General features: G+C 40.7%; 1 protein-coding gene across 2 annotated transcripts in view; it reads left to right on the forward strand.

The window, feature by feature from the left end:
- The window catches only part of CCDC141 (coiled-coil domain containing 141), a 164,205-nt gene that overhangs the window by 97,731 nt on the left and 52,961 nt on the right, over positions 1 to 13,513 (forward strand). For both annotated transcript variants that reach the window (XM_023744442.1, XM_006083054.3), the window contains one exon: positions 6,797 to 6,969. In XM_023744442.1, coding sequence (XP_023600210.1) covers positions 6,797 to 6,969 — 173 coding nt within the window. The remainder of the gene's footprint in view (positions 1 to 6,796; positions 6,970 to 13,513) is intronic.

Genomic DNA, 13,513 nt, shown 5'->3' on the forward strand with positions numbered 1-13,513 from the left:
TTGCCCGCGCAGGAGGGCGATGGAGAGGGAATTCCTTTTTTAAACGGAAAAGCGAGAGGCTCCTCCCCCCTATCTCTCGACTGCGGTGTGTACGTCCCAAACATCAGTTTTTTTTCCACCCCCGAAGATAAAAGCCAGCCCCTTTTGGGGTTTGACCAAGGGTTCTCCCCCCCGCTGCACATTAGAATCCCCCGGGTATTTTTTAAATCCTGATTTCTGGGCCTCATTCTCCGGAAATTCTGTTTCTTTGTTACTAATGTTGTGGCCCCACCCCATAACAAAGAAACAGAATTTCTGGAGAATGAGGCCCAGAAATCAGGATTTTAAAAAGATTCCCAGGTGATTCTAATGTGCAGCCAAGGTTGAGAACCACTGGTGTAGAGGATGATGCTCCAACCAACAGAGCCACACTGGGGGGCAAGACACTCGATTTTATTATCACTCATTCATGAGTATCTTTCACAATAAAGTTATCAATTCACTTCTAAGTCTTGAGTGTATTAATTAGTTTCCCTCCCATGGCAATTTTCTCCCTTGTATGGAAGGTATTTTAGGTAGATTTATTTTCCTCTGCTAAAGTAAAATTCCTCAAGGGTAAGAAACATGTCCATTTCACTTCATTTTCACCAGAAGACCTAGAGCAGTGCCTTACAGGTAGTGATGCTCAATAATTATTTGAATGATTAAAACAGTGAAGTATTAGCAACTATGGAGTGTCAAGGCCAAGTACCTTACATTGATCATAAGAGATTATATCGATCCAAGGAAATTGGGATGAGAGCACTTTGAAAGGGGGGAGCTTAATCAGAACATGAGGAACTCAGATTTCAAGGAGACTCGTCATCACACAAATGGCTTCCTCTGAGAATCTCCATGCAGCATTAATTGCTTATTTCTTACGATTCCCTCAGTATTTCTCTGTGCTCTTTACAAAGAGATTATGTCTTAATCACTTCTGTAGGCCACCTAGTGTTCAAAGATTTGTTGAATGCATGACTATGTGACAAATCAATTTACATGTTGAGCTTGAATTTCCTCTTTTCTAAAATAGGTCTAACAATCCTTATCTCCTTCAGGGAATACCATTCAGAAATAAAAGTTCTTATAATTGGTGATACATGTACAGAGTCTTTTCAGGGTAGCACGGAAGTATAAATAAATGGAATCGTGGAGTAGTAAGTGAAAACGCAAGAAATGTTTGCTAGTGTGACACTTTTCTGAAATAACAGAGTGGAGTGTGGAGCCAGGCTGCCTGGGTATAAATCTGGTCTCAGACATTGATTAGCTCTCTGGCCTCAGGCAGTTATTTAACTTCCCTGTGCATCTGGCTTCTTCATCTGTAAAATAGAAATAATAATTATATGTACCTCACAGAGTCATTGTGTCTTCTGAATGAATTAATACAGGACTAGTGCATAGAACAGCTAAGCCCTCACTAAGGGGTAGACATTATTTTGTCATTATGTTTTCATTTAATACTGCACTAGCTCCTCTAATATGACTTAAATGCTCTTGTTCATTTTCATTTCCCCAGCACACAGAAGAGTATATGCCCCATAGATTTCAATACATATTTGCTGAATAAATGAAAAAAAAATGCTTTGCATATTGTGAATGGACATTTTCCCGTGTTAATATTCCCAAATTCATCCTAAAACCATTTAGGTCATTTTAGATAAAAGAATTAAAAAATTATAAATAGGGACTGGCCAGCTAAAGTTCTACTTATGGGTTGAATTTATCCATTTCTAAGAGGGATTTATCTCAGAGAAAGTAAGGGATGGTTCGTACATAAACTTCCTACACTCCTTATTGATAAAATGCTTCAGGTACATGCTACTTTCAATCCCAGACTCTCTCTTCCAATGTTTTTTCAGCTTTTCAGATTGTGAGGCTAAAAGCTGTTTAGGTACTCTTAATTTGGACACCTGCCATTAGCATTTATAATCCACCTTGTTACACTGAGAACACAGAAGGGATTCTTGGGCCCAGCAGCATCAACCTTGGGGAGGCAAGGAAGGAGCCGGAGCACCAGTAAGGGGCAGGAAAAATGGGGAGCTGAAAATCATATCCCCCTTTGCCCTTGACCATCATGGCATTGAAAAGCTTGGGTGGATTTGGACAGGCCTGAAATAGGAATCCGCTTGCCATGGTGGGAGGCATGAGCAGTTACCCCAGGTGATCTTGAGGAGAAACACTGAGCCTTTTTGTCTTTATAAAAACCGAACCCGTGCTCTAATTAAAAGCTGAGTTGAATTTGTATCCTTAGTAATTATAAAGGTTCCAACCAAACTCATTTTCTGGCCTTTGGACTCATGGAAAGAAATTTTCAAGGTTCAGCAATGTTTGTTTGTTTTTGGTGTGTATATGTTTCTATATTTATTCTCTTCAAATTAGTCAAGAAGCAAACAGTATTACTTATTAAACACCTTTGTGAAACAGCATGGTGTAAGAAATATGCTAAATGACTTGCTTAATTTACTAATCTCATAGATATTTAAAAACACACACAAATGTGCCATGTCGTGGTACCATCTCTATTTTATTTGGGGCAGCCTGCTTTGGATATTAACAAGGGAAAAAAGAAAGATCTTTATTAGCATCTTAAGGAACAGAAACCAATCAACTTCTTAGTTTTTTTTTCTAAACCAGTGCCAAAAGAGCTTGTTCATCTCCTTCTTATCTGCCTAAGAACTGACTGGTGCCATACAAAATAGTCAAGAAGAGGTAGGCCCTAGAGAGAGAGGAAATGTTATACTTGTGCGCGTATCCTTTCTTTTCTAAACCAGTCATAAAACCTTTATTTGACCAGCACATACAAGGTTTGAAGAAAGAGGGGGATGTGAAGAGAAAAACTAAAGGTGAAACATTAATGGCAAAGGAGTTTATGTGGGGGGTCACAGTGTTCTTACCAGAACGAAGCTGTTCTGTGTGTGCAACAAAGAGATTCTTTGCAGGCTGGATCCAGTGTATCAGGTTCCTTATGGGTATGGTGGACAGAAAAGCACTGAGTTCTATTTTGGGAGCAGATTAAGTGAGAGCAATGATACTTAGATCATTTCTGGAATTGGAACATGGATTCCTCATCAAATTCTACATGGGAATATGAGAAGCAAGCTCTGCATGTGACAATCACAGAGAGTATAACCTTCTTGAAGGAGGCCTCCTCTTAAAATGAAGAAGTTTAATTCCGTGTTCATGGATTATTCCCATTAGGTTTAGGTGAGGATTAAGGATAAGGAATCAGCTCTCTTGTAGAATCTAGCCCAAGGGTGGGCAACCTTTTTGTGAGTGTGTGCCAAAACCAGCAAAATCTCTGATTCAAAATTCTTCTGCGTGCCAACCTTAATTTTTTGAGAACATGTTACGCCTACTTGATATCTCTTAAGGTGTATGTATGTGAAGAACCTTGAAGAAATAATAAAATTCACTCAAGCGACAAAAACACAGTATATGATGATGAAAAATACATTATTTTTTAATGTATACGTGTAAACTGATAGTCTCACCTCCTTTCTACTGCCATCATTCCAGTAAGTGTGATATATAGAGCAATTCATAAGTAAATGCTTTTGACACTTGGTCTTTCAGAGAGAAAAACTCTGGAAGGAAATTTGGCTATTTTCTTTCTAAGTTATGGACTGTCTTGGCATTTGATACAGTACCTTCTCCTTCCAGTGAATGTGCAGCCATTCCAGTTCTTTCCATGCTATTAGGAAGTAGTACTTTCAGGATAGTATTCAGAAATACAATGGGGTCACAGGACACATACATTTAATGTGCACATGGCTTCAGAATCTAACTCCTGTGAAGGTGAGGCCAATGCCTAACCCACTGACGTGAGAGTAGCAGCTGTTCAATGGGCCACAGAGGAGAGACCCAGGTGGGTGGCCATGCACTTCTCGGTGGTTTTTGAAAGATGTGAGCCATCACTCAAGATTTAGAGTAATAGCCAGCAACTATTTCCTGAGTACTTACTACACATGCGCCATCACACCCTAATTGCTTTCATAACAGCTTAATATTAAAACGGAGTGGAGTTAAACTTGCAGGCAAGGAAAAACACTTTGGGATTCTCTGTTCTTTTTCATTCACCCTAGGAAGTTGAGAATTATCTTAAGGAAGACAAAAGGGAATGCTGTGACAATTGCATACAACAGACTCTCCCTTGATTTCTTCCTTTTGTGTAGCTCAGTGGCCCTCAGTCCTAAATGTGACTATATATTACTGTGAGCACTAGTTTACATATACTCAACTTTAAGTGTGATTTAAGGGAATTCATGGTCATTGTGAATCCAACAGATTTTTGCTTTAAGCATTAACTTTAAAACTAACCCTTGATTAACAAGAGACTCTGCTTTATTCATACTAAGCAGTAAGAATTTAAAATATAAAACAAAATTCCAGAAAGTGGTTTTTGCCAGGTGGTATTTCCATGTGTTAGGGAATGACCAAGAGAGTAATTCACATCATCTTTTCTAATAGCATCTTGGCTCTGTTGCCACCTGCAGGGGGAAAATGGATTAGTTGAGGAAGAGTTCTTCAGGTTCAAAGTTGCTTTAGTAAAGCAATTTCTCTTTTAGATAAAGTCCTATATAGCTAAGAGACATCACTCAACCTTTCTCTGTATCTTTCCTCACAGGTAAGAAGGAAAGGTAGACATTTATTTATAAGAAGTAAGTTTTAAAATCCTACCTTTTAAACCTAAGATTAACAGGCTTCTTGGAGATGTCCCTTCTTTCTTGGCCTCCCATAGTAAGTCTTTGCCACATGCTGCCATTGCCCTTGGTTTTAGAGCTGGCCCTCGGGGCCAGACAAATTGAGTGCAAATAGCAATCTGCCACTTAGTAGAGGTGTCACTTTGTGCGATTTATTTAACCTCTCTGGACTGAGTTTCCCCAGTCGTATAATGGGGAGAATGTCTAGCTCCCTCCCTGGCTGTGAAGGACAATGTGCTTGAAACTCAGCAGACTTTCAAAAATATTTGTCAAGTGATGGAAAATAATTGTGAAACAAACAGTATAAGAGGAGCACATAATTCGCATTAAACTGTAATTATTATTATCATTACTTGCTATCAGCTATTAAATAAATGGGAATGATTTTTTTTTGTTTTAAAAATATATTTCTATTGATTTCAGAGAGAGGGAGAGAGAAAAACATCAGTGATGAGAGAGAATCATTGATTGGCTGCCTCCTGCATGCCCCCTGCTGGAGCTTGAGCCTGCAACCAGGGCATGTGCTCTGACCAGGACGAACCCTGACCTCCTGTTCATGGGTTGGTGCTTAACCACTGAGAAACACTGGCTGGCAGAAATTATTTCATTTTTAAGCATTCTAAGTAATAAGCAGAAAGAGCAGATTCATGAGACAGGAGCACATTGGTGAGAGAACAGAATATCAACATATATGTAATATGACAGTACTTGAGAGATTTCATTTATAAATTCAATTTTTTCCAGTTCCAGTTCTGCCATTAAAACTCACTCCTAAGGTGGTGGCCAGGGCAGGCATGGGTGCGCTCACACAGCTCCACAGCTGTATCTCTTATATTTGGCTTAAACTGTGTCCCTCCCCATCAGCCCAGCCGGCTCCCCTGGTCTCTCTCAGCTCTCCGTGGTGCTAGACTCACAAGGCCATCTGCTCTCATTGCTCCTGTGGGGTCCTCCTACTCCACCTGGTAGGCTCCAGCTGAGCTCACTGGCTTCCAGCTCAGCAGTCAGGGAGGGTGGACTTCAGGGCCCCAGCCGTCAGTGGCACTGTCAAGCTTACTGGGGTAGGTTCTCCAGACTGGTATGAAGCATCCTGAACGGCTGCTTCCTCCAGTAGTGTCAGAGGGCAACATGGCAAGAGCTCCCTTGCTATTCAGCTTTTCTTCACCTTACCTAACTCATCCTGCTCGCCAGGCTCAAGTTCAGAGATGGGCTATGAAGAGACCCATGAAGACCACTGTACTCTGCTCTCTTTCTCTCATGTTACCACAGTCCTCTTTTATTTCTTGTTATCATATACTCCTCTTTCATAATGCCCCAAAACATTACTCTATGTTAATTCTATAAACCAAATCCCCCATGCTTGTTTGTTGATCTGCTAATAAAGGAAGAAAATCAAAGAATTCAAAAATCTTCTCTCAAGACAATATCTTAGTTTGCAAAAAATATGTGTTTTTTTCTGCATAATCTATTTGTATGCTGGAAGCTAAATATTACCTTGCTTTTAATCTTTGTACTGCTTCAGATCCAAATTCTAATCTTCTCTGTAGAGAGATGAATGTCTATGGATGGAGTAGGCAGAAGGTCTTCTACTTGGATAGCCAAGGGCAAAAGCACATTAGTAAGTTTTTGGCTATTTCCCTGCAGTGTTTCAGTTTGAAAGTGCAATTTATTGGGACATTTTCTTTTAAGAATATTACAGAGATATTCAGGTTATGAAAGTCTGCATAATATTTTAAAAACATTTCATCCATTATTTGTATGCAGTTCAGAATGTGCAAATAGTAAACCTGGCCTTCTAAATTCTACACAGTTATAACTGTTGTCTAGGTACGTTCTCAATGTAAACTATTTTGGTGATTTTAAGGTGTTGACACTTATGTATGCTGAACTAAGCTGTGATCAGTTTCTCTAAATGGAGCCTTAAAACTATACAGCTCTTTTCCAAGACTAAACTTGTTGTTTTGGGTTTTGATTAAAATAATAAATTAAACAGACTGGCTTACTCGCTGGTATTTCATGTACACATCAATGTAGATTTTAAACTAGAAAAGCAGAAAATGAAAGTTTGCTTTCTTTGGCAGGCGTTTGATGTACTTGGAAGAGTCGAAGCTTACCTTAAGCTCCTTAAGTCAGAGGGTTTAAGTCTGCCTGTCTTGGCAGCGAGGCATGAGGAATTACACGGAGAAATTAAAGGCTGCACTGCTGATGCTTTGCAAAAGGGACAAGCCTTAATCAGCCAAGTGGACTCCTGCAGGTGAGTAAAGGCTATTTCTCCCTCTGTGCAACAAGCCTTTTCACAGTTTCCACAACTTGTTAAAAAATAAGTTGCATGATTTTTTTTCTGCTTCTGATGCTTTGCTACATTATGACATGGCTTAGAAGGATCTACTGGATTTTGGTCAGCAGTGATTCTGAACACAGTATTGCTCAGCCAGAAGTGAGGCCATATTCTGAGCCTGAGGACCTGAAGATGCTAAAGCTTTCCCTCTATGAGTTTCTGAGGAGAGGAGAACAAAAGTGCAAAAGAAGAAACAGAGCGTTAGGTCTCAATGCTTTTTTCCCCTCCATGGTGGGTTTCTTCCCTTTTAATTCATGAGCCTGAAATCTACCCTGTTTCTTTTTTCCTCTCCAGAAAAAAACTAAAGCACCAGAATTCCTTTTCATCAATGACTTTGTAGCTCACTAAGCAAAAACCCCAAATAAAAGGAGACATTGTTAACAATAACAATGGCTCACGTTTACCGAGAGCCCATCATGTGCCAGGCACTGTGCCAAGCACCTCATTAATCCTCATAGCAACTCTACAAGGCACATACTATTAATGTTCAGCATTTACAAGTAACTGAGATACAGAGAAGTTAACAAACTTACAAAAGGTCACACAGCCAGTTAGTGGCAGATCCAGAATTTAAATCCATGTTAATGGGTCCTAGACCCCATGCTCCTCACCAGTATGCGTGGAATGATCATTTTTTATGAGCACATTTGGTGAGTGTATCAGTGTGAGTCTAGAGTTGAGTGGGAATGAGGAGAGAAAAGGAATGTGAGAAACAAAGAGAATAAAATGGGAAAGTATGAGGAAGAAGAGGGATTGGCTGACAAAAGAGATGAGGGTGTAGATATTGGCTAGGATGAAACGAAGGCAGGGCTTACATTTTGACAGAGAGACAAAAAGGTCTGTGCCAGTGGGTTAAGTCCAGTTTTTTATCTTCCATGTCCACAATCTTTGAAACTAAAAAAATTCAATTTGAGGAACAATGAGACAGGTGGAATATAGTAAAGTTATTCTATTTCTTTGTCCTGCTCGGTGCTAGATGTGTTTAAAAGTATTGATTGGGTAAGTTTGGGCTCAGGGAATTTTCCTTCCAGAAGACAATGTGAAGCCAGACAGATATTTAACCAGGGTTTGTGGTGGTTGCTATGGGACCATACAAAGCCAAGATCAGAAATGATTCAAGGCCTTCCAGGCATAGCCAAGAGCTGAGGCTATGAGAAGGGCAAATGGTTCTCTCCTTTGGAAAGCTAACAACAGTTATAGCTACTGCCGGAGTTTTACGGCGGTAAAGCTTCTTTTCTTTAGCTCCGTGCCATATGCATCAAGTAAAGTGTACACTTGGTCCTAGGAGCCCGAGTGTGCCCATGTTTGGCCCAAAAATGTGATACAAGAGCTGATTCCCTCCCCTCCCCTGGTAATGGTGAAGTCTCCCAGAATGTATAAATGAGAAGATACCCTATGAGGTGACACAGACACTTGTGCCTGGACTCAGGGTACATGCTGGACATGATGTGAGTCCTGAGTCATGTGTGACTGTATTAAGTAGTGGGGTCTCCAGTTATAACTGGGGAATGGTCCCATGTCAGTTCAGCAGGTGGGTCTGAAGCACAGACCGATGTTATTTCTCCATCCAGGCTACTCTTTGCTTATAGTGCTTTCCCTGGGTGTGGGCAGTCTCTTTTCACAACAGGTAGGTCAGGAGGTAGCCAAAGCCCCTTCCTCAGATCTCTGGAGATCTGTCTGTAGTGTGGTGTCCCAGATATTCTAGGTGCCTTGGCCTCCCCGAGGTCTGATCTCTGTCCCCTCAACTCAGCAAGACTTCTGGGCTCCCTTTGGGTTCTACTTCCCCGAGCTTTGATCTGGAAATTACCTTCCAGCCAATAAACTGATGCATGTACAAGCCCACCTCATTCATTTCCCTTCTCTCAGGGATCGCTGTCCTGTGCTATCTGTTGTGCAATGTCTGAGAACCATGGGTTCACATATTTTGTTTATTTTCTAGTCACTTAAGGTGTGAGGGTAACCCAGTCACTGCTTTTCTTGGCTAGAAACTGAAATTCCCTATTCAATTTGATGCTTAACTCCTGACATTGGAAAGCTTGTTTGCTAAACTTGATCCTGTTTGCTCTCCTCAGTAATGCTTTATTTTTAATACTTAGACATGAGAGAAATACTCTTATTTTATATTTTTATATTATATTCTATCTTTAGGGTATTAGTGACTGTTTTTGGCCATGTTTATTTACTTAGCTGGTCTCATTCTTTTCCTCTTCTTTGCTCTAGTCTAAATTTATTTATATATTTTTTAAAGAGGCATCTATAGTTCTATTCTTCAGGCTGCTGACTGAGCCTTAATAGAAAAAGCAATAGTTAGGGACCATTTCACGAAACTCTAATTAATGGTTAGGTAACTAGATTTAAAAAATAATTCATAGTATGGTTTCTGTCAATGTCCTAGATATATGAGCTTCTATAGTTGTTCCAAAGTGCTTGGTTGCCCTGAGATTTCACTATATTTTATTAAAAAATACTATTTCCGTTGTTGCAGGAGGAACTGAAGGTAAAGTAAAATTGTTACTTGGCAAAGGACATTTTTGATTCAGAAGGTAGATGTAGAATAGAAAGCCATTGAAAATCGAATTGAAATGCATTAGAATCTTAGTTGCAAACTAGAGCCATATGCAGCTCCTGACCTCGACCCCATGCATTCCGTTTGGGACTTGCTTCCCTTCCTCATCCAATGATTTATCTGTTCAATGACCTGAGTCACCATCACAGGAAAGAAGCAGAACCTAAGAAGGAGTTTTCAAGTTGCAGCCACTGCTGGAGGGAAGTGGAGTTTTGATTGGTGGCAATGGAGATAAATGTCAATTTCAACAGTGCCAAGTCCATGTTATTGAACATCACAATGGCTTCCTAGGCTTTTGAATGACAGCCACACTGCTAGAACACAAACCACAGAGGTTCCTACTACCAGATGTTTGAAAACTGGTATGGATAAGACACTTAAGAGTTACTGTCAAAGAGTTCTACTTCATGCATTTTGAGGGCCCAAACAATGTCATGACTTTTAAACTTATCTTCTGTGAACCCCAGTTTCCTCATCTGTAAAATGGAGCTATACATTTCATAGAGGGTTGGGTGTTTTGTTTTTATCTTCACCTGAGGATATGTTTATTGATTTTAGAGAGAGAGGAAAGGAAAGAGGAGAAGAGAGAGAGAAACATCAATGTGAAGAGAAACATTGATCGGTTGCCTTTCGTATGTGCCCCAAACAGGGATTGAACCCAAAACCTAGGTATGTGCCCTAACTGGGACTCAAACCTGCAACCTTTTGGTGTAGAGGACAACTCTCCAACCAAGGGAGCCACCTGGCCAGGGCATTGCGTTTTAAAATCAAATGAGATAACACCACTCTTGGCACGTAAAGAGTGCCCAATTAATAATTGGCTCACTTATTTTTTTTTTACTTTCTATACAAAGAGCTTTAAAAACTAATAAATACTGAGTCACATGGTTGTTTCAAATGATTACAATAGAGTCAGCTTCACCAAATCATATTCATTTTAGTAACTGGGGAAGGTTATATTTGAAATAGGACAGATAAACATTTATCTTAATGTAATAAAAGGCAGAATTTAGCATTGGGACAGAAAGGAATTTCAGAGACCCTTAGATCTGATTTTTTTTTTCCTTTTAATAAAAAAAACAGGTTCATTTATCTGAGTTCACATTTATCTGAGATTAAGCCTTCCAGTACATCCGAGACCTTTGCCATTTTTGCTCTGTAATTACTATCTTATTTGGAACAGGTCCACACTGTTTTCCTATCCTAGAATCAAACACCTATGAAGTTGGAGCAACCTCACAGGGAAATAATGGTTATTTAAATATTTCTTTACCTTTTCTATTTCCTCACTATAATCTATATATATATAAAAGGCTAATATGCTGTGTCTGACCATCCAACTGGTCGCTATGATGCACACTGACCACCAGAGGGCAGACGTTCAATCCAGGAGCTGCCGAGCTGCAGTGACTTGGCAGCAGCGGTTCTCGGGTGACGCATCCCAAAACCAGAGAGGAGAGAGTCCAATTCCTTGTGGGGTTACGTGATTCCACCTTCGGCCATGGGTTATGTTGTTGCTGGGGCACTGTTGACCCCAAATCTGGTTTACTGCACACTTGCATTTGCGTTCCACACCCTGTATGATAGCAACTTTGCAGAGTGCCCTCTTGCACTCGGGGACCCCTCGGGGGATGTCAGAGAGCCGGTTTCGGCCCAATCCCCACAGGCCAGGTCGAGGGACCCCACCTACCACAGAGACCCCACTCACTCCACAGATGCTGGGGAGAGACCGTGGGAGGTTGGCTCCAGGATGTGTCCGGCCCGTCTTGCCCAGTCCTGCCCCTCTGGCCACCTTCTAATTAATTTCCTTTCAATGTGCACTAATCCATGCACAGAGTCACTAGTCTGGTGATAATTCTGAGTCCTTAAATAGTTTGTAATCTTTACAGGGTATATCTGTCCCAATCCAAATACCCTTTACTTTGAAAGGCATTTTTGTGCATTCCTTTGCTCTTAGTTAGGATGCAAGTTACCTATAATAATAGGTGGTAATGGTTAAACTTAGACTGTCAGTGGAGTTGAAAGCTCCTGGCTTCTGGCCCTCCTCATCTCATCCTAGGCCTCATTTGGTATCACCTTTGAGCACTGAAACTAAAGATAGACCACAGGAATTCTGCATTTATTAAGCCACAGGAAGCTATAGCGATTGGAAGTGCTGGTTCAGAGACCTTGTGTGAGGGTGAAGTTTTCTATGATTGAACAAAACGAGGAACCTTTTTGTTAGTGTAACTTCCACCTCAGAACTCAAGACATGCAAACACCCAGCAAGACCAGGCCACCTGGTGAAGTATTCACTTCCCTTTTTCTGTGTACTGAAGTTAACTGAAGATTTACAAGTAAACTTGCTTCAGTATCGACTCAATTTCTATCCCTGCAGAAAAGACTGTACCATTTTTCATCCTGCCTTGTGGTGGTGAATTTAAGCTGTCAACATAAGAACATCCAAACATGTAGAGCAAGCAGGTCAAACTCAAAGGCTAACACGGGCCAAATAAACAAGACATGCGGCCCGTGGGCCGCGAGTTTGACATACTTGCTGTAGAAAATTTTTATACGAGTTTATTTGAGCTAAACTGGTGACATATGTTTGGGAGCACGATCTCAAATGCTCCTGGAGAATAAAAGTTTGCAGTTTCTTTTATGCACTTGAAATTAAGGAGGAAACTTAAAGAAGATTGCTTGAAGGTGGGAGAGAGCAAGGCAGGTGTTGGATTATAGATTGGTTAAGATTATATGCTCTCTTGAGGGTGGTAATGTCTTAGAACAAGGGGTCTGAAAGGGTGGCTTACAAATTAGAAGGAGGGGTCTGAAAAGAGGCAACTCAAAGGTGTGTTAACCTAGATGTACAGAAATAATGACAAGGCTTGCTTAAGGCAAACATAAACCCTTTACTAAAGAAGTTAGATGCCTGGGTGTGACTACCCACCACAACCTGACCAGTTAGAAATTTACGATCAGCTGACCCTGTGAGGTTACTTTTCATAGAATCACTTGATTTTGTCTACAAAGTGTATAACATACCTCATCCTTGTGGAATATTTTATTTGGGTATAACTTTAAGTGTCGTCTGTTTTGATCTAGCATTTAGTGTTACTTTCTTAATGTTAAGTCTTCATACTTTCATATTTTACAGAGAAATAAAAACAGGACTTACTAGTAATTGGGATTTTGCTTTCTCTTTCCACAATTATCATCTATATTGATTCCCACTACTTCCCTTGGTTGATAGTGTGGATGATTATGAACCTAGACACAGCATAATCTATTTGTTTATTCCAAAAATATTATTGAGCATTTTTTGTAAATCAGTGCTCCCATGTATGACGGTGACAGGCAAAGTGTCTGTCCTCATGCTGCTTATATTCTGGTAGGAAGAAGCAGCCAATTAACAAGTAAATCAATAAATAAGATGCTTTTACACAGCCAGTACTATGAAAAAATATAGAAGTGAACTGGGACAGAGAGGGCCTGTGGGAGGGGACCACTTGGACACTGGTCAGGGAAGGATTCTTTAGAGGAGCTACCGTGCAGATAGCTGGGGGCGAGCACACCTGGCAGAGCAACAGCCAGGGTGTAACAGAAAGGACCACATGGCTGGAGGAGTGGGGACAAGGGGGTGGGGCATAAGGCAGGGTCAGAGAGTTAGGTGGAAGTGAGACTGTTCAAATGATGATTAGCAAGCATGGCAAACACTTGAGTACTTTCTAGACATTAACAAATTAAATCCTCAAAACCATCTTGGTATCAGCACCACGGTGATTATTGCCCCTGCTTTGCCGATAAGGACTCTAGGCCACAGAGAGGTAAGGGAACTTGCCCTACTACTTGTCACCTGGCAGAAGAGGTAGAGGCCTTGACTGCAGGTCTGAATCGCTATGCTGATTAGGCTGCTAG

Source organism: Myotis lucifugus, unplaced genomic scaffold (genome assembly GCF_000147115.1).
Source record: "Myotis lucifugus unplaced genomic scaffold, Myoluc2.0 scaffold_5, whole genome shotgun sequence".
Classification (NCBI taxonomy): Eukaryota; Metazoa; Chordata; class Mammalia; order Chiroptera; family Vespertilionidae; genus Myotis; species Myotis lucifugus.